General features: G+C 36.0%; 2 protein-coding genes and 1 non-coding gene across 6 annotated transcripts; all 3 read right to left on the bottom strand.

Annotated features, from left to right (window-relative positions):
* Positions 1-40: 40 nt before the first annotated feature.
* Positions 41-23871, bottom strand: LOC134852205 (rho GTPase-activating protein 26-like). 4 transcript variants are annotated; one of them, XM_063868528.1, is made up of 18 exons: positions 23390-23871; positions 21291-21383; positions 21146-21207; positions 14540-14761; positions 13358-13369; positions 8510-8663; positions 8167-8231; positions 7285-7548; positions 6284-6384; positions 6124-6205; positions 5935-6037; positions 5523-5744; positions 4979-5247; positions 3673-3944; positions 3223-3237; positions 996-1046; positions 525-607; positions 41-425 (listed from the first exon to the last, which is right to left on the bottom strand). In XM_063868528.1, the coding sequence occupies exons 1-18, from the start codon at positions 23565-23567 to the stop codon at positions 301-303; spliced, it is 2373 nt and encodes a 790-aa protein (XP_063724598.1). In that variant the 5' UTR covers positions 23568-23871; the 3' UTR covers positions 41-300. The 4 variants fall into 4 exon arrangements, with proteins under 4 accessions (XP_063724598.1, XP_063724596.1, XP_063724599.1 ...); XM_063868526.1 differs by lacking the exon at positions 3223-3237 and adding an exon at positions 2662-2793; XM_063868529.1 differs by lacking the exon at positions 3223-3237.
* On the bottom strand, positions 1062-2653 carry LOC134852206 (uncharacterized). The gene is made up of 2 exons (XM_063868530.1): positions 1820-2653; positions 1062-1483 (listed from the first exon to the last, which is right to left on the bottom strand). Exons 1-2 carry the CDS (start codon positions 2361-2363, stop codon positions 1341-1343), a joined length of 687 nt encoding a protein of 228 aa, XP_063724600.1. The 5' UTR covers positions 2364-2653; the 3' UTR covers positions 1062-1340.
* On the bottom strand, positions 13457-13538 carry Trnal-uag (transfer RNA leucine (anticodon UAG)). The gene has a single exon. It is a non-coding gene; the product is annotated as a tRNA-Leu (tRNA).
* Positions 23872-27954: the final 4083 nt, after the last annotated feature.

Raw genomic sequence — 27954 nt, 5'->3', positions numbered from 1 at the left:
TCACCATGCACACATGCAGCTTTCCGTTAGTAAAATAATGACGTTTTTATCAAGAACTTAAATTATATCCATGATTGATTGATCCGAAATAACAAGCGAAAGTAAATTTTTATCTAAAGGCAAAAGTGTATAGAGACAGTAAAGTGAACAATAATAAATTTATAAAGCAATAACTCTACCCGCGAATACTCAATATTCTCCAAGTTTTCATCTTTTTGTAATTTATGTACAAAACAATAGCAATTTCTTCTCGTACAGGTCGAATTCCAATCGAATTTGATGACAACAAATGGGTAAATTCTAGTGTTCTGGACTTAACTTCAAACATTCTAGAGGGTCTACGACTTGACAATAGTTGGCTGGAAATAGACCATCTTTTCCATTAAGAGTACCCTTCAGCCATCCTGGTTCATCAGTAAGAACGACTGCAAACACACAACTGGGTTAATTAATTCACTAACTTGGCACCAATTTGAGGTCAAAATAGACGTTTGATGTTTGAAGAGAAATGGAAATGAAGTTACCGTTAACTATGATTTGGTTCGCATTGAATGACAATTCTTCTCGATTTGGGTCGCCAGTACAATCATACAGAGTTCGCACGCAGCTGAAAGACAGTTTGAGTTTAGCATGAGTTCAGATAGTCTTAGCTGCTGGCTGCTTTAGTAGGTTATGATAATGTTTTAAAGTTTCCCATAAGTCTTCTGTTAAGTAAAAATGATATATGAATTTGAAAATCCCCTTTATGGCACCAATTTTATGCACAAAAAGCCTACTGTAAAAGAAAACCCAATAGAAATACACATTCAAAATTATAACCTCATATGTGAACTGATTCTTCATTTGATCTCGATCAAGATCTCAATTGATCTCTTTGGCCAAAAATATCCTTTTTCGAAGCATGCCATACAATTGCCCACTTTATTTGGCTATGATATCTTTTGTCATGATAATCTATTTCTTATGCTATAAATCGCAATCCAAAACTGGCTTACGTATTTTTGGGTCCGAACGGATTCATTTTGTGTATATCTCCACCGTCGTGCCTGAAAATCATTAAATTAGTCAAAAAATCTTAGACATGTATTTTATTTTCTACCATGTTTCATCATTGCTAGCTAAATACTTTACCATTAATTAATTGCTTAACCTGGAATGAATTCAAGAACTTAAGCTAAGCTATATTTGAATAAAAATAGCAATATATGATTAAACAGGAACAGATCCAAATAAGCGATAGAGAGATTAAAATGACGGTCAGACAGCGATCAACTTCAAGGACAGATTTAAATTTTTGAACCAATCTTAATGTTAGTTCTGAGACTCATTTCACAGTCTTGTTACCGATTTCTGTACATATCGTTAAGCATAGCTCCCGTAAAGATAGCTCCTTTCGCATCTGAAAGCACGCTGTCGTAGCTGCCGCTACTTCCCGCTCCGCTACTGTTCGTGCGACTGTACATCGGCATCTTATGATCGCTTTCTGTATTGAGTTACATATTTGAGCTTCTACTTTAAACAAAAGATATTTTTGCATAATATGGACACTTTCAAAAATTGGGAGACCACAATTTAATGTTTCCTTTAATGCTTGATGGTGAGGCAAAATGCCACAGCTCGGAAAAACAACCAAAAACGTGCATATACTTCTTCATCGGGGAACAACAGCGGTTCTCCGTAACCAACTTGTAACAGCTCTCGTATGTTGGTCCTTTCCTTCGTAAATAAACGTAAAATCTTTCTCAACCAAAAAACAGTCTCCCAAAATTCCATTTAGCTTTTACGAGTAGGAGCTTAAATTTGCTATCAATTTTTCAACCTCTTTCTTCCAATTGCTCCTCGGATCCAAAATGAACGTGCGAGTTAGTTCTCAAGTAGCCTTTTTTCTTCTTCAAACAAGGACTGTTCTTAACTGAAGATGGTAGACTTCCGGTTTCTAATCTGTTAATACTTTCATTGGCCAATTCTGAAATGACCTCTTTCTTGCTTTTATTTGACCTCTTCAGGGGTAACAGTGGGGTCAAACTTTTCGGTCTTAGTCTGTTAACTTCTTTGGGCTGGGGCGAAATGTCAACTTTTTTCACAGATGAGTTAAAGTTGATCACGTCGTCAAAAAATATTTCCGAATCGCCATGATCTTTCATTACATTTTTCTCATTTTTCGACTTCTGTTTATTTTCTTCAATATTAAGAGGTGCCATGCTCTTAGATTTGCGACTGAACCCGCGAGGTAGCGAGACACCGATGCGAAGAAGTGGCGCTTTGTATGAAAAGCCACCGCTTGGGCGTCGCTCACGAGGCTTGACGTTGATGACTTCCTCCCCTCGAGACAACGAGGAGCTGCGAGCACTGTAGACATACATATATTCCACGCATCAACATTTTCATCAACTTGGTGGCTTTCTTCAAATTTCGGAAAAATTAAAAACGGAACAAATAGGAATGAAATGAATTGGCTAGAACGATAGTGAAATGTTAAAAAGTCTCAGATACCAACCCATGCAAATCAGTTATCGTTTTCAAAATTACATGCAATTATAAACTCTTACATGTGAAAGATCAGAATCTAAATTATAAGCAAGAGGAAAGATAAAATAAGCTCAAAACAAAGCAAGCACGATGAGATTGATTGGGTGTGTTTATGATGGTGTTATGACTAACGGTCTATTTTGAATGGGCGAATAGGTGAAGTTGTTTGCCGATAGATGATTCTCATTGGGTGAGGAAGGCGATGTTGTCTGAATCTGATGAGCCGAGGGGGAATTTTTAATTCGAGAGCCCGATGAAGTATTCCTTCAGAACAAACACAATAACACAAACAAACAGTGACCAAACGCACATTACACTTAGTGAACTACAGGTAAACACTTAGCAAGGCAACAGTGGGTGAGACAACAAACATCATTCTGGTAGTTATATAAACCAGCCGAAGTATGAACCACCGACCATACAAAACTTCAGAAAAATGATCAGTTAACTTCGGTCAGTTCAAATACTCAGCCAATTTTTAGTTCAATTATACTTCGGCTGGTTTATTCGCAATCATCATTTTAGGCTCAAAAAAGGAAAAATGTCAAAATATAACATATAATCAGCCATCAGAAACAAGAAATTTTTCTATGGAAGAAAGTAAATCGAACAATGTATTACGCTCATTTTCATTCCAGATGTTCCACACAAAAAAAAACAATTAAGCGTTGGAAATCATTCTTTTTTTTTTACCTTATTGTAGGATTGCTGAAAATGCTATAGCGTCTCATTTAGAGACCAATGTGTTTTGAAAGGGTTCAAAAACGAGTGTGCTAAATTAGTGCTTTCTACTATATCTAAACGGGTTCGTAAATTGGAACAGTAGTGCACATTCCATGACAGGAGCATTTCCCGAATCACTTACCGTTTATACTTTGGTACAAGTATGATAGCTGGGCCTCAATGAATAGTAAAAACGTAAGATAGATCACGCCACTTTATAATTGAACAACACAAGCTAGCACATTTTGTTTTGTTTCTGAACCAATTTTTTCACAAAAACTTCTGGAAGGGATCCGTCACTATTAATGTTGGGAACTAATAAACGGATCCGTCACTACAGGACCCAGCAAGCATACTTGTACTAACATTCTTTTAAGATTCGCACTAGAACAACTCATGCATCAAACTGGTTCTACTTACAATGAACTCGGTCTCGGTGCACTTTTGTGGCTCTTCAAGCTACTTCTGCTCGCTGCACTGCGATTGAACAGTCCTGCTCTTCCAATCGTGAATGTGGAATATTCTTCCGCAGCACCGTCCACTAGAGACTCCGCACTTGCACTTCTCGGGTTTGCATCTTTGATTGCTCCTCCTCGTGATTCAGTGGCGGTTGCTGGAAGAACTGACCGGGATACTCTAGCTGATGGTTGTTTAGTTGCTGACCCAAAAGGTTCCGGGGTTGTTTCAAAGATCTGAAATCATATCTCAGATTTTTTTTCACAATCGCTGAATCAAGTGACGAGAAGTTTTGACGAATAAAACTATCAAAAATCTAGACGGAGTCAGTAAAATCTTCCACAATATGACATAAAGTATGAAGCTACACCATTCACAGCCCATTCGATGCTATGTGCTTAACTAGGAATAACAGAGATGAATATATTGGTCGAGTAAAAATGGTGAAGCCTGTTGAATAAACAATATTCTGAGCCGTATTTTAATATCTCATCAAAAATGAAAATGAAGCTTACTAAATTATATTTTTTACACAGGTAGGGGTGGTTCGAAAAAGTTGTCTAACTTTTTCTAGACCAGCCATTTCAAATTTTCGAGCTTGATAAACCATAGAACAGTCAAACTTGGCATTACTTTCTGCCCCGCAGGCGGTTGTGTTGAGTTTTTGAACATTTTATGAAACTTGAAACGTTTTTGAGCAAATCACGAAGAGTTTGATTTTGTTCTGGACTTCCTCCATCTCAACATTAAAACATAGCCAACAGACAGTTGGAAAAGAGTCAATGAACGCAAGTAAACAGAAAAAAAAACTTTCAAATTTCAAAGAAAAAAATAGATGCCCTGAAAGTTCTTTGACTTTATGATTGGCCCTTTTCTGATGAAACTAACCCAATATGAGAAAACTGGATCAATATTTAAAATTTATATTTCGCTGGGAAATCTGAAAATTGAATTCCACTTCCGAAACTAGAAGTCGATACGTTTTTCGTGACCTTTACATTTTTGCTATTCAAAGAAAATGAACTGAACTAAGAAAGAAATCAACAGCCAAACCGCGAAAAAGTAAATTTGAGTCTGAACAAAAACAGAAAATCATCGCGACCTATATAATAAGAGTCTGAACTAAGTTCATCGACTCATAAAAAACATTGACTGAATTTTAAGAGTTGGTCGACCAGAAAATAGGGCCAAATAAAGAAGGGACCCTTTGGTAAGATTTGAGAGCCCAGAATTGAGGGGTGCCCTATCGGCCGGCAGACTTCTGGCTTGCCTGTTGGTAGTTGTTCAGAATGAGGAGCACTATCTGATTCACGAATTTGATCTCCATCACATTCGCAATCGACTTCCCCTCCGAATGCAACAGACTCGTTCCCACACACGTAGACAAGTTGGCTGCATTCATCTTGGTCTTCTCACTGGCTGCTATGATCTTTCCGAAGTGCTGGTTCAGTTTCTTGAATGCTTGGAAGTGGTTTTTGGGCATCTGATGTATTATGGAATGCACATGGTTGATCTGTTGCTCCTTAGAGTCACAAGTCTCTGAAATAAGGTCATTAAAAACGGTTAAGAAGCTTCAATTTAATTGGATTGGAGTCTCTAAAAGATTTTCAATTAATCAGTCTTATAATGAGATAATGAGGCGAATTTTTCATACACCAACAAAAACGAACCAAAACAAAACAAATATGAAATGATATCAAAAATATGTACAAAAAAGAAAACGAAGACTCCTCTACAATCGATGGCCCGCAGTTCATCGAATTAAATCTCATGAAATGACTTTCATGGTATGTTCTGCCATAGCAACAACTCACTTGCCACATTGATCAATTTGTAATAGAGGTGATAAGGAATCAACGGCTCCTTAAGTTCAGTCAGGAACCTCTTCAAAGCACTGGTCAGAGTCTTGACTTCGACGCCATTTGGATCCTGCATGATGGATCCCACGTCTCTGTAGATGAAGAAGGCCTCCAACAACTCCGATACTCTCTTTGCACCTCCTGGTCGCCTGAAGGGTCCCTCAGTTTCAAGTCCTCCTGAAGATACGATCAAAATGATGAGTTTTGAGAATAATTTCAACAAATGATCTTCATTGACTGGCTATTCTTCTCCCTTCTCGCATTTAGCATTAACAAAGAGGTCAATAATTTTGCAAGTTACATTCTTTGCTAGTACAAGATTGGATTCAAAAAATACCTTCTTTACAAGATTGCTCTTTAAAACTACCTTCTTTTTCAATGGCGACTACAATGAAATCAATGAACTCCAGGCCCCGAGCATCCAACTCGTACATGCCCATGCTTTGGAATTTACGGTAGTCCTCGTAAATCTGGGAAAAACACTCAGATTCAAAATGCAAGCTATGAAACCATGTCATATGAATTAATTAGACAGGAACTGAATGAACATGCTAACCGGTTCCTCTCCTTCCATTACATTCAACCACTGCGCTCTATCTTCATTCGATTGTGCCTGCATCGTCAATTGCACGAGAACCCTACAAACAATTTAAAATTCCTAATCTAATCGTATAATTGTCAAAACTATTGCGCGAAACTAGACAATGTCAGCGTACTTATCAGAGTTTTCCACTGTCAAGTCGAATAGAAATTGTCTTTCGCTTTCACTAGTTGCCCTCCTGCAGCACTGCTTCACTTTGAAGAACTCGACATTGAGCTAGAACAAAAAAATTGCCAACAGACAGTTGGAAAAGAGTCAATGAACGCAAAGAAACAGAAAAGTTGTTTTGTGAAACAACTAACGCTCGAATTTAAAAAATACATGGCCTTAAATATCTTCGAATTTCAAGAGAAATTTATAATTAGCACTTTTCTGATAAAATTAACCCAATTTGAGAATTGGGATTGGTAGGAAAAGTTTTTCTTCCGCTGGGAAAACTAAAAATTAAATGCCAGTTTCGAAACTAGAAACCGATCAAGTTTTTTGCGCCATTTCAGCTTTCATAATTGGAGAGTTCATTTTGCCTACATTCTAGCAAATTAACTTGAATAGAAATCAAAAAGTGCATATATATATATATATATATATATACCTAAGGGCATTAATATATGCATTTATAGTTATGAATGCACTTCTTTTGTTATTAGTGAATTTTAAAACTTTTCCTTAAAGAAAAACTGAAAAAAAAATTATAACGAGACCTATATAATAATCTGAACTACGTTCATGGACCCTTAAAAACAATCAAATAAAGCCAACTAAAAGTTGGAAAAGAGTCAATGAACTCAAAGACACCAAAAAAATGATTTACTTTTTTAATTTTTCGCGTACATTTCATGATTAAGAATACTTTTATATTTTTTCGATACTTTGAAATATGACCTCTCATACGAATAGCTGAGACATTTCAAGAACATTTAATATTGGCACCTTTATTATAAAGCTCGTTATGTATGACCGATGCCGCGCCACTGATTCAGATGGGTAATGTGCTTTTGGTAAATGGCTATTGCACCGACCTCAAGCAAAACGCAAGGATCACTGTTGGCATCGAGCCACCAGCCTCTAGACTGAGAGACAGAAATTAATCTCTTTGCCTTTAGGTCGAGAACTCACATTTTTAGGTGGGTTAACTTGGTGATACTGAGTCATTGCTAACTGTCTCTCTTTGTTTCTATACTGACAAAAGTACTTGGAAGAGGCTAAATTGGAATGCGCAGTCGATACTAGCATCTTCTTCTTGTTCGTATCATACACCCACAGGTATCCCTGTTTGTCGTAAAGGGTTTTCTTCTGCTCTATTGCTAGTTGCGGGTCCTTTAAGATATTCGCACGGAGTGCTTTCGCTTCTTCTGCAGTTAGCTGAAGTTGCTTTTGGCTCTAAAATAGCTACGTGACTGTTATTTGTGTTGCAATGACTTCCCGGCGCAAATTAATTAACATAGCCAACTACCAACTAACATTTGGAAAAGAGTAATGAACGCAAGGAAACTGAAAAAAAACTGACTTGGTTTTTCAAGCGCCTTCAACTTTTGAATTTCGAAGAAAAAAATAGATGGACTAAAAGCTCTTTGAATTTGTAGAACAATTTATGATGGTATGTTTTATGAAATGGATGGTATGGACTTTTTGTGTTAAAATCAACCCAATTTGAGAAAACTGGATCAATAGGCAAAACTTTTATTTCGCTGTGAAACTTGTAATAAAATTCCATTTTCGAAATTAGAAGTTGATCACGTTTTTGCAACCTTTACATTTTTGCTGTTCTATAGTGGAGTTTGCCTTCCTTTTAATAATGGAAATGAATTGAACTGAAATGAAAAGTCATCACAAGTTAAGTTAAACGGCGAAAAATCAAAAGTGAGACGTGAACAAATTTAAAGACTTTTTCCTGAAAAAAAAAATCAGCAAAAACTATATAAGTCTTCACTATGTTCATTACTCTTAATAATAACCTAAGGCGTTCAAATGTGGAATGACAACTGAAGTTAACCTTACCGAGGCAATAACATCTTCTAGGAAAGGATAATAGCCCTGGAACCTCTTCACGTTTTCCAGGTAACCTGAAACGCAAAGAATCTTATTAGTGCTTGAGCATGGAAAGTTTTGGAAAATCCCAAGACAGCGAAAACGGGCATGAATAAATTTCTAAAAAGTCACAAGGATAATCCGCGCAAAAAAGTACAAACGGAAATACCGCGTCACACTTCTGAGGTCGCTTCTGCAATATACAGATGCTTAAATGTGGTTTCCCAGGAGCCTTCTTTACCAATTACATCATTAAAACACATTAGTGTATCGGTTTGGTTATCATCATCCTTGACAAATGAACATGGCTGACCCCAAATGAAGGATGCTAAGTATGTCCTTGTGAACTCGTAAATGTGCTGGATGAAGTTGAGTCTCGTCTGTTCTTCTCCTTCTAGAACATTCCAGACAACGTCAGTGGAGACACTGTGAAAAGTAGCAGTGTCCTGCATCATCGTTCGATCCATCTGAACATGAGAGCAGGGGGATTGCACGAGTCAGCAGATAACTCAGTTTCAATCGAAATGAGATAGATACAATTAGGTGTTGCTTCTTATTTCGAAAAACAATTTCTTTTCAATATTTTTTCCACAGTATTATTATTTACATGAGAGCAAGCCTCCACTGGATTGCAGAATACCGTCTTAAATTTTGATTTATGGAATCTTGTTTTTTTGGAAACCGTTTTTCATAAAAACTTACCTGAAGCACAACTTTTTTTGCCTGAATAGGGTTTTCTTTGTTTTGGGAGACGTTGTCAAATCAAAAGTTTCGACTAAAAATTCTGACCCCCATCAAAAAAGTCTTACATTCTCGCTTGCATTGTTTGATAAGCTTCAAAGAAGATAGTTTTCACTGAATTATCAGGGATGTTTCGATCATTTTCTAAGAATTGAAATTTTAGAAACTGAAAAAGAAAACAAACAGCCATTTTTTAAATAAAGAGCCACATCAAATATTTACATCACGCCGAGCAGGAGATAAAAGTTAGCTAAGTTTTACAACTAGAAAGCCGGTTGGTTATACGACCCAAATTACTGTTCGTTCAACCTTCTTGTAATTTGAAAAAAGGTTCTAAATTTTATTTAAGAACTTTATTATCTATTACGAAATTTATCTCAAGAATGTTACAAGACTTTTATCAAAAAAAACAATAGCACAAAAAAACTTTTTTGCGCATCATACGAGGCAAAAAGAGGCTACTAATCCGACATAAAACAACCGAAACTTATTAAGCCAAAAAATCTGAAAAACCAGAAGTGAAATTTCAACAAACCGAGTAGAAAAACACAACCATGTTAAATAATGCGGAAGGGAGCTTAGAAATTTTGTTTCCCTTGAACGACCCAAAATCAGGTCACTAAGCCCATAAAAAATAGGCCGGAATAATTAGGTCCGAATAATGTTTTTAAGCGAAACAAAAAAAAAGGAAATAAGATGTCAAGGTGAGTCAAATTACAAAATATTGCAGGTTTAAATCAAATATTAACAGCAACAATAAAAAAAAAATCGCACAGCAAAGAAACGTTCTCTGGATACGGCAAATAAGCCGATAAAAGTAAATCATACAAATAATTGGCCGACATTTTTTTAAAACTGACTTGTTCCCATTTAAAAAAACAGATCGAGGTCAGATTCGAACCTAAAACCTTTGCTGTCCCAGTCGTATTTGTTACATCGAGTATTAATGTGTCGGGGACGCTAAGAAACTTGAATTAATTGTGAAACAAGCTCCCACTAGAGATGAACCAAAGGTCCAGATGTGTCCTGTCAACAAAGTTATTTACCAAAAAAAACCCAATGCCCGATTACAATACCCTTGCTTATCACAAGAGTAATTGAAAAAAACTATGGGTATAAATTTAAACATAGGAGCGAAGCCGCGCTTCGCAAACAATAGCGAGAAAGCGACATAAATCAACTCTAAAAAGAAAAAAAGTGGGTATTAGTCTCGATTACTTCTATCTGTACAAGCAGAGCCAATCTAAAACCTTACGCTCGGAAGTAAAATGAAGCATAGCCAACAGATGGTTGGAAACTGTCAAAGAACAAGGAATATGAAAATAATTACAGAAACATTTTTTATCATTCTTCGAAGAGAAAAATATAATTATTTTAAGAGCACTTTGAAATGAAAAAAGCACATAATTGACCCCAATTGATTTCTCTCAAATCTTTCAAACCTATCTCAAAAAGAGTAAATGATCAAAGACAAAATTTTTAGACTTTGCTGCGGAACTCAGAAAAATCGAGTCAAATTTTGCAACGAAGTTATTCATGTTTTTCGCAACATTTACAATTTTTCCATTCGATAGTGGAGTTTGCTTTCCTTTTAAAATTATAAAAAGAGAAAAGAAGAGATCTTGAAATGAAATCAAAAATTAAACCGAAGAAAATTCAAAATAAGACTATTCCTGAAAAAAAATATATATATATCAAAACTAAAAAACATGAAATGTTTTGTTGAGTCTCGTAAATATTTTTTCAGATAGAATCTCGTGAATGCTTTTTCAGATATACATTTGACACAGGTGAAGCTGAGCTTCGCAAACACTTGCGACCTACTTCGATCAAAAGATTTTGAGTCTCACGCACTATAAACTCAGCCACGCAAGTTTAGCAAACGACAAACACTAGTCACGAATAAAGCAGCTACATATGCTAATAAATTGCAATGCCAGCAAAAGTGGCACCAAAAACAAATAGACTCAATTTTGCATGTAATAATTTGGAACATAACAAACTGAAGGTATCCACACTAACTTTGCATATATTAAATTGGAAAGCATAAAGCCACATTATGTATAATTTATGCATTTCACAAAATTGCGAGATATTTTGAGTTAGAAAATTTCTGAAATCGAGTTTTCATTATTATGGTTATGTTGTTTGAAACAAATCACTTCTTTCGGTTCATTTGATAAATTTAAAATGCATCAACTGTGTTAGCTTATAATTATTCGAATGTCAAAATACATGCTATGAAAAAGCTGTAAAGGTGCCCCAAAAGTGGCACCAATATTTACTATTTAGGTTTGGAACCGAAGTTTTGGGAAAAAAGAAGGTTCGTACTAACACACTCGGTTCGCAAGTGTTAATATGCGTTTAGAATATATGCATTATAATTCTTCATTTCTAAACAAAAAATTGAAAATTCAATGAATATCTCAGTTTTACATATTTAGCAGTCGAAAATTAGTTCGGATTAAGGACTATTTCGGAAAAAAAAACTTTGATTATACTAATCAATTCAGTCAAATACCTTGGAATGTTTTGTATGTAGGGCTGCGTATTTTATCGAACAAGGTGCTATTTTGGGAAGAATATTTTGGTGATAGTGATCAATTGAGTCATATACGTTGGGATGTTTTGTATGTAGGTTTCAGGTATATTTTTTATGGTGTAAGGTGCTGTTTTGAGCAATCACAAAGGCAAAAAAATTGATAATAGTCTCAAGTTGTCAACTTTCGAACTTAAGAAAATAATAGATAACCTTCAAGCTATTTGAAATTCTAGAACAAGTTATGATTGTCACTTTTTTATTACACTTTCACTGTTCGATATTAGAATTTGCCTTCCTTTTAACAAAGGAAATGAACTGAACTTGAAAGGAAATCATAATTCAAACCCCGAAAAAAATAATTTGAGCCTGAACAAATTTTAGACTTTTCCTGAAAAAAAAATCATCAACACCTATATTAAAGTCTAATCTATGTTCATCGAATCTTAAAAAATATCAACACCTACAGAAGAGTCTGAACAGTAGCGGATTTAGGGGGGCGGGGCGGACGCCCCCTCCCTCAGGGGGGACCCACTGTCGACCCAAATGGTCCCCTCTTTGTACTATTTTGAGATATCCATATTTGGTGACGGACCCTAAAAATATATACTAATTTTGAGGGGAAGGGGCGCCGAAAAAATGCGATTTTTTGGACAGCATTTTCCAAAAAGTGCTTAAAAACGCCTTTTTTCAAAAGTTTGCCTGCGGCGGAGAAAATTTGCTCAAATTAGGGTCTTTATAGTGGTTTGGGAGAGCTCCAAAAATCAATTTGGTCGACGTAAAAAAAAGGTCGACTAAGTTTTCAAATTTTTTTTTGAAAATCCAAACCCCCCCCCCCCCCCCTCGAGAAATTCCAAGATCCCCGCCTGGTCTGAACTATGTTCATCGACTCTTAAACAGGGCCCTAATGTAAACGAAGTGCCTCCAGTTTTTCAATATACTACTTCGGAGATGTCAACTAAGCAATGAATAAGCGAAAATGAGACAGGTTAATTAGGTCTGAGAAAAAGTCTTGAAAACGACCAAGCGACGTCTTTATTGCAGTATTTGGTTAGAATTAGCGGGACCTGGGACCCCTCTAAGACACTAGTACCGAATTTGTAAAATTCCATTAAGAGAAGTTCTAAGACAGCGGTTTTTAGCTCATCTACCGTTTTTATGACAATTGGATACGTGCACAGAAAGTCGCAGGTGGGGAAACGGTGGAAGAGGCCGGCTTGTGTTCAATCCCCTTGCAAATTACAAGAAAATTTTATCTGCAGCAATTTTTGCCGTATAACAGAAAAGATCAAAATCTTTTAGCATTGTAGATAAGCTTTTGAGGAAAAGAGAAATCAATTTAATATTTACTACAATTATTTAGAGATAATCCAGTAGATCCGGACAATCTCGTCTATTTCCCACTGACAAAAACTATATACCCCAACAGCCCGCCCCATTTCCACTAGCCCCCCCCCCCCCTCACCATTCAAATTTTCGATTTTCCTAGTTGTTTTACCTGTAATTATGGCTAAACGCGTAATGTTTTGATGCAAGGTATCAAGAACAAATGTGTTTATAATAGTTGGACTGTTCACCATGCGAATTTTCATTCCATTATGACTTTTTCAAAACTGAAAATCAAATGTAGGGGGAAAGTGGAAAACAACCGGGGCCGGGGGTCTGAGATATTGATCCGATTTAATTTAAAGAATCTAATTCCAGAAAAGTATGGCCTCCTATTTTAAATATCCATTATGAACGAAGATGAAGATGATCTCCCGTAATTGAGAAAAGAACGTATCATTTTATTTGACTTGACAGCACGCTGTAATTGGGTGCATGACGCATTAATCAGTAAGTTTAGTGAACAAAAATAATGAATAAGTGAATGATTCTAACCGCAAGACTGTCCTGAAAGACATGCAAATTAACATTTTAAAATGATGGTTATAATTGGAATTGTTAAGTTGATGGATGGTGACAAAATGGTAAAAGTTGTGACAAGTGTGGGTTTCGAACCCACGCATCCGAAGATACTAGGGCCTAAACCTAGCGCCTTAGACCACTCGGCCAACTTGCCTTGCTGATAAGAAAATTAAACAAAACAAAACGCGTCTATTGTGGTTGGTGCATGTCCGATCATGCAGGGGTATATACCAAAAATCTGGTACAGTGCTGATTTAAATTAACCGGACAAAACGCGTTAAACTTGAAATTCAAAACGCGTTTTTCTCAAATTGGGTTGAGTTTAGGTGAAAACTTTTGAATACAAAACTTGCTTAAAACTTCGGCAGGATTAATATGGTGTAATTTGTTTTGCGAAATTCGGGCCTAAAATTTTACCCTAAAAATGGTTAGTTAATCAACCAAGTTCTTAGTTAATCAAAAATTACGCCAAAAAATACCCAGTCGATCACATACATAATTATATCAAAGTGATCTCCTTACGTAGCGCAACAAACTTTGAGAACTGTTTATTCTCCAAAAAAAAATGCAAATCGTTTAAAAATTGTTTTTAAATAAATAGTTGATATTTTTTATAGTAAAAACGACCTTTTTTGTCTATCAAACAAAAATAAATTCACTTATACAATGTTTTGGAGAATATACTCTTCTTAAAGTTTGTTGGGCTACGTAAGGAGCTCACTTTGATATAACTATGTCTGTGATCGACTGGGTATTTTTTGGCGTAATTTTTGATTAACTAAGAAAAGCCAAAATGACCCATTTTTGGGGTAAAATTTTGGGCCCGAATTTCGCTAAACAAATAACACCATTTTAACCCTGCCAAAATTTTAAGCAAGTTTTGTCTTCATAAGTTTTGACCTAAACTCAACCCAATTTGAGATAAACGCGTTTTAAATTTGAAGTTTAGCTCGTTTTGTCCGGTTAATTTAAATCAGCACTGTATTGCATTTTAGGTCCGACTAGGCTAATTATACTATTTAGACTCAACGTCTTAACTACTATACCTTACAACCTTGATCAAAATTGGTTCAAGAGCTTGACATAGCAGTTTCTGTGTTTGTTACATTGCTAAATGAACAGAAGGACGTATGGGAAGTCACCGAACAGACTGACCTCTTCGAAAGATCCCATGCCGGATGAGATTGAAATGGGAGTGGAGTCCTGCTGATTGTTCTGGCTCTTCTTCTTGGTGGAGATGGAGAGGTACTTCTCCTGACTGTGACAGTACTTCTCCGTCGCCTTCTTGAACTTCTTGTAGTCCTCCTTCACAGTGTCTGCGTGGTTCCTCTGGTAGTGCTGCAGACCAGCCACTAAGGCGTCCAGGCCTGCCTCTTGCTAAACGAGAAGAGAAAAAACTAAGATAAGTAGTGTTGGCTCTGGAATTCAATAGAAAACTCCTGCAAACATTGATTCACGGGCGTCTCTCGTGCCAAATGAAAGTTCAGCGGAGCAACCGTTCGCTTATTTAAATACTTCATGATTATTTTCAGCTATCCTTTAACAAAATAAATTGATCAGTTGTCCAAGTATTCTGCTGTGAAAGACAAACCTTCAGTTGTTAAGACGGTTTAACCAAACCAAATCAAATCGTTTATTCGATACAGTGAAGAGAGTACAATCTGCAAAATCATTCACTGCATCAGGGTAGCTAGAACAGGCTGTTCAGCCTAACAAGTAGCTACCCCCGGGATAACTATTACAATTAAGCAACGACAAAGATCAGTTCATGCTAATTAGAAAAAATTGTCGATCAGCTGTACATTATCAATAATGTAGTTTTCCTTTAAATTTTTTAAAAAAGTTTGACAGTTTCTCATCAGAGTAAGTTTCAATGTTATCTGGAAGAAGCCTATTTGACATCAAAAGGTTGAAGCATTTCACAATTTTATAAGAGAGAGAATTTTCCATCAGTTTTGTTTTGCAGCGGTAAAAGGGAATCAAAACCACAACGGAAAGATCCAACACTCGAAGCTGTTGGATCAAGTTAACAAGAGTTATCAAGTTAAATGATGGAAATTTATTTTCAGTTTTTTTCAGCCAATCAAAATTGAGTCTTCAAAAATTTCAAGAAGTCGCGAAAATCTTAAAGAAAGAGAATAAATCCAATAAATCCAGGCTATTTAAAGAAATATGCACATACATGGCTTTTCAAATTTTAACGAAAATAAAGTCTGGGATTGGAAAAACACGAAAACCAATTTTTTTAAAAATGAAAAATAACCCAAAAAACGTGTTGTGTATCTGCTGCTATAACTCACTTTCTGTTAATAATGACTTCGGTTTTGTACAATATACATTTAGCCAGTAGGAATGTCTAGTTTTCTGATTGGTTAGAAATTTTCCATCATTCGGTCCCTCCATCTTCAGAATACCCCAGGCTGGGTAATGCGTGTTATATTTTTTGCTTTAACTATTCGCACTCAATTTCTCAATAAATGTGTATCGCCAATAAGTTTCATTTGCACCCACATGTATGGGCATGTAAATTTTTAAAGTTGAACGCTGCTGGCGTTTGTAAGTTGTAAATTAGCTTATTGTTCCGAGCTTCGAAAAAAAGATGGAAACAAAAACTTTTCGAATACCTCTTCGGCTGATTTTTGGGATAAAGTTAAGATCCCTCCCCCCAGATAGACTAAGTTAAGATCTTCCACACCAGCATTTAATTCGCATTAAATTTGCTAAGCGCTGCATGTAAAATGCTCGATTCTGATTGGCTGAAACTTTCTAACGTAGAACCAAGTTAACACCCTTCCCCCCCCCCTCCAACGGCTTTGGGGGGATGTTAACTTGGTCCGATTTTTATACTGATTTGCGTATATTGATGCTCTGAGCACAAAATAATGGGACTAGGAAATTAGACAAGCAATACAGACGACCGTAAGAAAACGAAATTTAGACAATAAATCTTTGTGAATTTAGACAATAAAAAATGGGTCAACAAAACTTACTTTTAGAATCCAGTCAAATGAAAACAAAAAGGAGAATATGATAACAGAACTGATCAAAATTTTTATCGTGAGTTAATTATAAAATATTAAATCAAAAAACTTACATTTTTGAAATGCATATATTATACAACTGACATTAATAACCAGGGGTGTTCAAAAATTAATGGCGGGGGGGGGGGGGGGATTTAACTGCAATTAATGGGATGCAATTATTCGACTGCGGTATTTTTCAAACCCATTAGTTGATGGTAAAGCAAACAATTAATTGGCAATTATCAAGTATTTATAAAGCGTATTGTAATAGTATTGCAGGCCTAATGTAGCCTGGATTTTCTTTCAGTGTGAATAAAAAAAAGTAAATTCTATTGGCTAGTGGAATTGTTTACATATTACGACAAAAGCGCGTGTGACATTAACTGCTCCAGTGAAAACAAAGCAGCATGACTACTAATTCATTTCGTAAACAAATATACGAAGGGTCTTTTACACCTGGAGCATTAGAGATTAAATGGACATGTACATGTGGAAAAACTGTCCCGCAGAAAAAAGGAAAGGGCTGGACAAATCTATGGAACCACAAAATTGCAGTTCACCAAGACTATGAAAAAACGGAACACCAGAGCACACTTATCGACTACGTATCATCACCGGTGGAGAATGTGTTTGGGTGGATCGACTGGATCACAGACTGCTTGTATCCTTTCAGTTTTGTCGAAAATGAAACAAATCGAAAGTATAGAAGCTTGAAGCCGATTTCTCGCAATACTCCACAAAAATACATGATTGGTTCATCGGCCAAAGTTGAAAGCGAGGACAAAGATAAGTTGAAAGGAAAGTTCTGTATTCTGATGGATGGGTTGTCCAAAGGCAGCACCCATTACGTGGCACTTTTTGCTGCCCTTCCAGATTCGAAGGTGAGCGCAGGTTATTCCACTGTTTTGTTGTCTTTTTCGCCATTATACGACGAGACCAACTTAAATGCAGACGAACACAGCAGGTTTATAAAATGGGTTGTTCAAAATTTGAATGGAAAGAACATGGAAACATATGTTATTTCGATAACAGGCGATAATTGCAAGGTGAATAAGTCGTAAACTCGGAAGCTCAGAAAGACCTTAGTGGGTTGCGGGTCCCACCGGCTAAACCTCGCCAATAAACTTGCTTGAACACAAAGTTATTCTGAAAAAATCAACACGTTTATGGGCAAGTTCAAAAACTTGATTCTCGGGGCAAAAATGAGGAAACTCACATCATTGGTTTCGGTACAACGCAACGTCACGAGATTGAGTAGTACGTTTGATATGATAAAAAGAAACTAAAAACTCATTTCAGTACATTTGAAAATGATACCGCGCTGGCTGCATACTTGACCTCACCATTCGAAAACAATCTGCTAGAGAACCTGCTCAATCAGTTTACTAAGCTGAATTCAGTTACGAAAGCGCTGCAAAGAGTAGAAATCACAATATCTGACATGCGGGCTCTGTTCGACAAGGTCATCAAATCTCACCCGATGACATCCAAATACCTGGCTTCTGATGCGTCCATTGTTTTTGATGTTGTGTTTGAATCTGCTATCACGAAAATTCAGAACAAGAACGAACGTTTTATGACTCAAGAAGAAGTTCTGGCCGTGAAAATGCTGAAGAAAAGCGAAGATGAACGAGCTTCAGCAACAAGCATCTCAGAGTATTTTGCACAGAGTATAATCAAAGACGATTTTGCACAGAGTATAATGAAAAAGAAGAGAATGTGCGACTCCGGGTCCGACTACGAAGGAATTCTGTGTATTACCTACGTCAAACATGGTGGAATGCTTTTACAGCACAGCAGGTATAGCTCTAAGCAACTACCGGCATCGACTTTTGCCAGCAAACTTGGAATGTCAGCTATTCCTTGAGTACAATCGTCGACTATAGGACAAAAAGACACTGAAGTTTGTTATAAATCATCCTAAAATTGCAGAACAATAAAAATATGTTTTGTTGAAAATATGTTTTGATTGAGAAAGCCCGTTAAATGCAATTAATTGCAATAATTGATTGATAGAAAGTCCCCATAAAGTGATTGCCTTGGAAAAAACTAGATTTATGATGGGACAACTCAGCCAAAATTTACTTGTCGTCTGACTTCCTAAATCAACAAAAATATATTTATATTTCCCCTGTGATCCTTTTTCGTAAATACGAAGATTTTAATTATGGATAACTTGAGATAATTATTGCGCGCTATATAAAAAATTAATTTGTAGCGCAAGTGGCGAAATTATCCGTCTCAAAATCGGTCTCAAAGTTTAGTTTATAGTCCGACTATGGGAGAGCGTTTTTCTATGGAGAGCTAATTACCACGTCTGATCCCAAAAACTGTTCTCGAATATGAAAAGTGAGCTCAGAAAAATGAGGAACTTCAGAGAGGACATCTAGAGGGGAACTTCAGCTCAAAACAGAAGAACCTAAAATTACTGAGAAAACACAACGCTCAAAAACACCGTGACATTCTAATTGACAATTCAATGGCTCCTTAAAATTAACAAGGTTTTATGTGCTTAAAACAGACAAAAGAAGGCCACAGACAGACCAACCCGCAACTCAATTTCTTAGAGCAATAAAAAAAAATTGGTGCAAAAAGTGAAAACTGTCAAGAGTGATGAGAGATTTGTACACAGAAGCGAAGTTGTACTTCGCATACACAAGCAAAAATATGACCGGTAACGCTACTGGTAAAAACCGAATGAGTAAAACTTTGAGTCTACAAAATTTCTTAAGTCACGCAAGCCAATTATGACGCATTAGCAGTACCAGTCAATTTGAAAAAAAAAAGAAATTTACCAGCTAACATTCCTCAATTTATAGAGCAGACGCATTTAAACTAGTATACGAAAAAGTTCATTAAAACATCAGACCCTGCACAGGTTATAACCCTCGTATTTTATTGCGGGTCTCCTTCCCTACCTCTACGCTACAGATCCATGATATCTTGAAGCTTAAATGCTATTTGTAATATAATTGTCTGTGTTAAAATCCTTAGCATTGACTGTATCTCTACATAACTGCTAAGTGATGCAAGCCAATTATGACGCATTAGCAGTACCAGTCAATTTGAAACAAAAGAAATTTACCAACTAACATGCCTCAATTTATAGAGCAGACGCGTTTTAACTAGTTTACGAAAAAATTCATTAAAACATCCGACCCTGCACAGGTTCTAACCCTCGTATTTTATTGCGAGTCTCCTTCCCTACCTCTACGCTACAGATCGATGATATCTTGAAGCTTAAATGCTATTTGTAATATAATTGTCTGTGTTAATATCCTTAGCATTGGCTGTATCTAATAGCTAGTTATTGATCAAAATGAACACTTTCAAAATGAATACATTTTGTCGCAAAAATTGCATAGCAACAATAGTTGCGACTTAGGTTGGCAAAAAAGAGAGAGTTCACATTATAACACAAGCTTTGCTGGTGTAATAAACAGAGATTTGTATAAACAGTGATTTTTCCGATGAATTCGCGGAGAAACTGGAGACAAATTTCTATATGCTTTAGAAAATTGGTCCAAAAGATTTGCTAGGACTAATTATATCAAGTAGCATTGTCGAAGGTATTATAATTATTTCTGGCAACTGGAAATCGTATCATAACTTGGCAAAAATGTAGCTATGACCAGCAAACTGAAACACTACGACTAAGCTTTGAATCTATCTAAGTTGCGCTTGTAATCAAGTGAATTGTGCCGAAGGAAGGCGCAACAAAGCAAAATTTGAAAACAAGAAGTATTGAGGAACTTAAAGAACTTTTTTGGATTCTTATCTGTGTGAGTTTATGTAGCGCAAAATAAAAAAGACTGACAACAAGGGCTTTTTGATGAAATACTTTATGATATTAGCATGCTTAATCAGCCAATTCAAACTCACCTTTTGACGTTTTCAAAGATGCATTGGAAAAAATTCCAAAGCAAACTGAGGCAAGCTAATCGCCACCAAATAACGCCTAACAGATTTTTTAGAAAAACCCTTTTTAACTTAATCTGGCGAGTGAGATGAAGAATAAACACCAATTGCGATATAAAACAATAAATCAGCTTTGTTAGAAAAACTTATAAAAAAATTAATAAAGCTTATTTTGAAAAAACGCGAGACAAAATCTGTGAAACAAGCATCGAATGAAACCTTACTAAGCGGAAAAAGCCGAGCAAGTTCGAGCAGAAACTCTTTAAAGCAAAAAAAAATAAAAATACTTAAAGCAAAAAATTTTTTTTTAATAAATCGAGTTGGTATAATTACTACCACCATTAACAGCAATTTTGGAATAGGACGGATGTTTAAAACGCTAATATGCTAAAAATCAGTGTGTTGCAGTAGATCCAACGGAGGAGACGCGCCCTGTGAAAAAAGTTACTTAAAGGGAAAAGGTCTAGTACCCGGTTGCAACACACGAGCTGTCGCAAGTGAATAGAAAAAAATCTTTAAAAATTTCTTGATAATGTTAGTAACTGCTAATCTTCATATTATTTACCCAGATACGAGCAGTCTAGTTTTATATATCCTCTTTTTGGTAAAATAAGTACCGATGCGTGATAAAAGCTCGTCGGTCGCTGTTATAACCTCAATCAGACTTGACGATAAGAATTTAGACTTAGCCGTTAATTGACTTGGCCTTAACGTTTTCATTTACATTGAGTTGGCACGAAAACATTTTAGCAATTCGGAATCAATAATATAATTCAAATTCAAAATTAGCATTCTCAACAGAAAATAAACACTACCTTACCACAGTTTGACATTTCTCTTCTTGCATCTTCATCATATCCACAAACTCATGCACTGCATTATCTACACACAAAAAATAACTGATTTCAAAATGCCTGATTCGTTTAAGATTTTTTCATTCAATAATCAATCAGAGTTAGACTAACATGCGACCTCCTCGTCTCTCGTCATGTTTTCTCCATGGGGCACCGGGTGCTCCCTGATTGAGTCCAGAAGGACCTTATACGCAGCCAGGGTTTCTAAACAGGATATACTTATTTATAGATGTGGATTTGGGCAAGGGGATCCAATGAGCACAAGATGATACAAAATTGCGGTGAAGCAAATTGTAAGCTGGAAAAAAAATGATAAATTAAAAACAATTGTCACTTTTCGCAATATTTTTAAAAACAAAAATCAGCAAACATATTTGAAGAAATATAAATAATAAAGAAGTTAAGTCTAATTCCAAACGAATTATTGAACTTAATTTTTTTTCATCTCAGGCAAAGGTTAAAAATGTATGAACGTTATTTATAGGAGCCAAGACAACTTAGGACAGAGAAATACGTTTTAATAAAAAGCAGAAAAACTGATCTCCATTTTTAGACTGGTGGTATATAAACAACCCGAAGTATAAACCAGCCGAAAATACTTGAGTATCATATATTACATAAATAGTTATGAAACAATTATATAAACAGAGGCGAAGCTGCGCTTCGCAAACACTAGCTAGAATACGACAAAAAGCAGCTTTATAAAAATGTATTATGAAAAAATAGAAATAAGCCCCGAATAAGTAAAAACTTTGCTACGTATTGGCTTCGAACCTGGACCTTAAAAACTAGAGTCTCACGCCCTGCCCTCGCAGCCAGGAAAGCTTAGAGTTAAAAATTTCTCAAATCGAGTTTTTATTATTGTTATGTTGTTTGAAACAAATAACTTTTTTCGGTTCATTTGACGAATTAAAAATGCAGCAATTGTGTAAACTTATTACTAATCGAATGACAAATCGCATGCTATCAAAAACCCTTAAAGTGCTACCAAAAAGGGCACCATGTTTTGCAACTTAGGTTGGAAAAAATAGTCGTAGTATAACACTAACGCTGACTAAAGTTCGCTAGCGTAAACAGGTACGAAAGTCATGCAAATTTCATTCCTATAATGTTATTTTTCGGCTGCCTCATATACTCTGTGCATACTCGGTTCGTTTATACAGTGCTGATTTAAATTAACCGGACAAAACGAAAACATTCAAATTGAGTGAGGATAAGACAAAGAGTGAAAAGAAAAACGGAGTAAAAACACCCTTTTTACAGAACACGCTTTTTATTCAAACAACAAACATGCTCGAAACTTTTATGTTGCACCAAAGTTCTAACAGAGGCCCCGAAGCGATAAAGCCTGAGTGAGACCTCCACGAGATGATGAGTCCTGCCTTGTGAACAATGTTGAACTCGGAGGAAAATTCTAGTGCCCAATTGCAAAACACTTGCTTTCGCAAACGTAAAAAAAATCAACAAACCGATTACATATACAAAGATTACACACCATTAAAAATTTTTCGAAATCTATGGACCCGAAAACAAACAGAACTAAGGGAATATAACAGAAGGAAAAAGAGCGGAAAGCAACAAAAGATGAATTAATGTTCACACGTTAAAGAGCACACTGATTTTTCTTGACAATCAGAAGAAAACGTCGGAATATTTTAATGCAGCTCGAATTGCGACTCGAAAGGATTGAAAAAGATATCACTCGGTCTTAGCTGACGTTCATTAGTTGTAACCTGGATTTAATTGAAAAAACATTTGAATCCAAATTTGTCCAATCAGAACAACGTCGAAAAAGAGTTTTTTGGGGGTCTCACCAGTTTGTCCACTATGAAAATTCTCTCAATAGCGCAGATTTTTGCTTCAAAGAAAAATCATTTTTCATCTGATAATGCTTTACAGAAACGAATGCGTGTCGGAATGTGCTAGAGTGATACCTTACATATTCAACAAAAGTAGAAACAAAATTACGATGATGATGATAGAAATATTAATGGACTTCAAATATTAATGTTCTTCAACACAAAACCGATCTTTCCAAATGCAAACAAAAAAAACGTCAAAATGGTATAAAATTCATAAAAATACAAAAATAAGCATTAAAAAGAAAAACCAGTGATTATCTGGGATTTGAACGGCAACTGCAACAAGTCCTAGTACCAATTAAACAAGTTCTTGTGCATTCATTGTCATCCAAAAGAGACACGACTAACTTTTCTGTTGCTCCTTCAGTATCAGTGCATTCTTGATGACAGTCTTAAAATGACTACTGATGTCTTCGAATGTCGAGTACTTCCCTCTCAGAGTGGATCTGAAGTGAGGACTGTCCAGAATACATTCTGTGAACTCCAATCGATTGCTCCACACACCATCCGGAGTATCCACAGCCATTTTTGCTTATAACTTTTTCGTTATAACTAATTTTTGGTTATAACTTCTGATTAAGCAATTGCTTGTTCTTCTCAAGCTCACAATAAGCTCTTTCAAAAATTCGCGCCTACACGCTTTTTTGAGCTCTTGGAAACCTTTGCGATTTGCAGTTTTAAAGGAGCATGTTGACGTAACAATCACTCATGAAATAATTCGAAATTACTAAATTAGATTCGAGACAGCTAGTTATTTGAAACCTCCAACAACTTTAAAGTAGGCCAGGATGGTGTTCAAAACTTGCATTCAAACATCGTATCAATCTGAAAGCATATCACATAGCATACAGTTTATCTGCACTGTCCTATTTAGAGCTGGTTTTGAAACAATAGCTCCGAATTCAGGTCGAGTCTTTTATGTTGCTTAAAAGTAGCTATTTGTTATTTGGAACAAGAAATCTAAGATGTATCGAATGTCATATAACCTATTATTAAGTAATGCTAAAGACGCATGTAATGTCAACCTCAACACCATTTATTGAAAATAGATCTCAATGCTACTGATTTTGTGATGGTCATGCTAGAAAAACAATTATATTAGGGAAACCTCAACCAAATTAGACGACAACTATTCCGCGCTAAGATTTCTCATTACTTATCAGTCAATTTGCAGACCACATGTAATGCGAAGAGAGGAATGTTTCGACAGCGGAACTCTAATCGACACTTCAGGAAGCGACCGATCCGCAAAGATAGGCGATGTTTTTATCTTCATGTGACCCCTGACCAAGTCAGCTAACTCCGAAACCAGTTCATCTCCTGAGGTTGAAGAACGAGGCACCAATGCAAAAAGACATGACATTGCTAGTCCCAATTTTTTCGCTTCCGCCCATCCGAATTCATTGCTCAAAACAGGGAAAAAACACGGATCTTCGTCAATTTTGAAAATCATATGCTTCGGTTTTTGGATCCCGTGTATTTCCATGTTCCTTGAGACCAGAAAAATGCCGTCGATAGGGTCATTGTTTCTCACAAATCCGTCAAATACTTCCAGACTTCTCTTAGCTTGTGTTGCACACTTATCCAAAAATTTCACTAAGTTTTCGCTGTCCTTTTCATCAATGCCTTGTAGCAAGTTGTTGTGTGGATTGCAGGGATCTATAATATACGGCTTATTCTTATCAGGTTTTTTTTGCAAGTACGATCCAAATAAAAGCTTTTCCTTGTGCTCAATTTGAAGTTTTCGACACGAAAGGTGATCCGCCAATAAGTCCAGGAACTTCCGAAATGCTCCTACCAATTTGTACGGTTCTATCGGCAGCACATTGCTAGTCACTTCAATCGCAACCGATTCCAGAATTCTCATTTTTGTTCCAGTTTTCAACTCAAAAGGGCAACAAGACGTTACCCACAGTTTTACAATTCGAATTAGCTGGTGCGCTTTCTGACTTTGACCTTTCAACCATGCTGAATTCAATTCACAGAAGGAATGCTTCAATTGAGTTTTACCGATATCGATACGATCTTGTTCATTTGGGAGTTTCTTGAACAGTTCGAGTAGTCCTGATGCTTGCTTCCACGAAAGCGATTGAAAGGTTTTTTCAGGTGTCAACTCCACGTCTTTCTCAGAGTAATATACAGACGCGTCCAGTCCAACTCGAATAGTAACTTTTAATCCTCCGGAAAGCGATACAAACAAATTATCGCTGGACTCTGAACAAATGAAATCGTTTTCATTCAGAATTTCTTTCCACTTATCCATGATTTCTGCAGCTTTCTCGTCAAATAGCTGAACAAATTGAGATGATTTCCATGAACGACTTAAGTCGCCAAAGTCTAAGAAAATTACACAGCAATATTCGGGTAATATCCAAGTAGTACTTTGAGTACCTGCAGCGCCTTTAAGATGAAATCTGACAACTTCTCTCTCGGTGTAGGTGGACTTGACAAGTTCGAACACGTCGTGACTAGTTTTTTGTGCAATAATCTCGGCTCCTTCTAGCGCTATAAGACCATGGCTAACTGTTGCCAATATTTCATCAGCATTGTTTATTTGAGATTTTCTTCGCGCCATTGTTATTTAACTAAGTTCCCAAATTTCTTGTTCAGAATTTTGTTACGCCTGCTTGTTGTTAAAAAGTGTTTAAAATTAATAGCATTGTAATTGATGCAACATTTTGAACAAGCAATAAAAGCTAGAATATGACCCTATTTACGAGCAATGTTATTACATGCCATATGTTGCTACCATTTACAAGAGGAGCGCGACAAACAAATCGGAAATCAATTTATCGCACATATGGTTTTATAAATTTTTTTAACAATTGCCATCAGAGGCGCGGCAGAGTTTTGCAACAATTAAGAGCAAAAAAAAGATGAACAAAGTGGTGAAGCGGAGTAAAGCATTGCAAGCTGTCGAATAGAATATGAGACGGAAATCATTAAGTCAAAAAATATCTGATAAAAAAACAACCCTTGTTTCGACTGATGCTCAATTGCAGGAAAACACAGTCGCAAATCACAATCCCCAGGTGAAATAAGACTATAATATAACTTGCGACGGGCCTTCAAGCCGACAATATCAGGTCGACGACCGTTCAGCCGAAAAACACAGAGCAGCCAAAAAAATTTGAGCTACTAAAATCCACCACTCCTACACACAAAAAAGTATGTAAAAAATTGGCCCCAAAGGCCTTGAGGTTCCATAGTGGAGCAAGCTAAATTTCTTACAGATTTGTTAAGAAAAGTGGTACAGAAAGAAAAAATCTAGGAAGAAAAAAACTTAGCTTTCGATTACAACTCACCCACTCTCGCAAGTGAAATTACCTAACACAACTAAAATTACAAAATATTTTGGAAATAAAACCACTTGCATCAAACAAAACAAGGATCGCCGGCTGCTAAGCAAGTAGCACTGATGTTCCGGCCGCAATGATTTATTTAAGGAAAAATCGTTTAGAAAATCAAAAAATTTTTGTAAATTACCACATGATTTCTGAATTCTATAAAAACTGTAAAATTAGAGCTTAATTTACATGAAAGACCGTAAAAATTGCGATAGAATTAAATTGGGAGTCATCTAAGTTGAGTTCAGTTTCAGCAAAATTTTGTTTGCAAACTGAAAAAAATCAGACACATTTTATCCAACACAGACACTTTCGAGCTTTTCTGGAGAAGAATTACCGCAGAAAGAGCTCCAACACGATTTCACCTTTTAAGTCGTACAGAATGGCAGGTAGCTCTGAGCGGTTTGGGAACTTATACCTACTACCTCACTTGTCTCCATCAGATCTTCAATAGTAAAGAAAAATTATATTTTCTAGCCACATCAGAAAAATTTCGTTAACCACAGACTGGAAACCTTCAACTTTCATTGGCATTTGCGAAAGTTCCGATGAAGAAAAGTTGCCAGTCGAGTGGGTCTTCAACGAGTGAGGCAAACATGAACATAGCCATAAGACTTTGTCAACTTATTTCTCTTCTCTTTTTTTTGAACTTAAAGATACTTGTTTAGACGTTTATCGTCAAGTTTTGCAAAACATTCACAAAAGTCTCTGTTAAATAGAACAAAATAAATGATTGAACACCGAACTCTTGTTTCAAGCTTATCTGAAACATGCTACATTCACCATGCAACATAAAATCGTTTTCATTATTAGCCATTTACCTACTGAAATCAAAACTTCCCAAAGAAAACAAGGATAGCCGGTTACTGTGCAAGTCGCGCAGAATGTCCCGAACAGTCTTATAAAATTACAAAATTGTTTTTTCAAATTTTTGTCGTTTTTTTTTCGGCGAGGTGAGATAAAGGATTCTGGGGGAAAAGTAGAGCTTAGTCATTGTCGTCAGTAATAATAAAATATGCAAAAGTTTCGAAGACAATTGAAAACAATTTTCGAAGACAAACAACGAAAAAAAATCAAAATTTAAAACTATTTTTTTCAAAAATTTTTCCCAAACTTTGAAGTTTTTGATTCCTGAGATGAAGCTAAGAACTCCAAAAACTAACATCATTTGAGTAAAACCAAAAATTTTCAAGGCTTAAAAAAAAAGAATAAATAAGCTAATATAAGCCTGCTCACTCGCTCAAAATTAGACGAGAAATCAAAAATTTCAAACCGGTTTTTCTCGACAATGGGAAAACTTTTGAGAAATTGTAGTTTTTGGGAAACTAAGTATTCTGTACTAAGTATGCATTTCAAACACACACGCGCAAATAAAACTGGTTTCTTCATCTTTTATGCGGGATTGAATTTGTATATGCTGGTAATTACACAAAATAATGTTTCAATTCAAGTTTCTTTTAAAATACGGTTAATTTTGAACGGATCTAGGCTACTCTCAAAATTAGATTATGAAAAAATCATATTTTCTTCCGCAAATCGGATTGGGGCGGGGAAAGGAATTGTACG

This window comes from Symsagittifera roscoffensis, chromosome 7 (genome assembly GCF_963678635.1).
Source record: "Symsagittifera roscoffensis chromosome 7, txSymRosc1.1, whole genome shotgun sequence".
Classification (NCBI taxonomy): domain Eukaryota; kingdom Metazoa; phylum Xenacoelomorpha; order Acoela; family Convolutidae; genus Symsagittifera; species Symsagittifera roscoffensis.
This window is presented reverse-complemented; position numbering and strand designations above follow the sequence as displayed.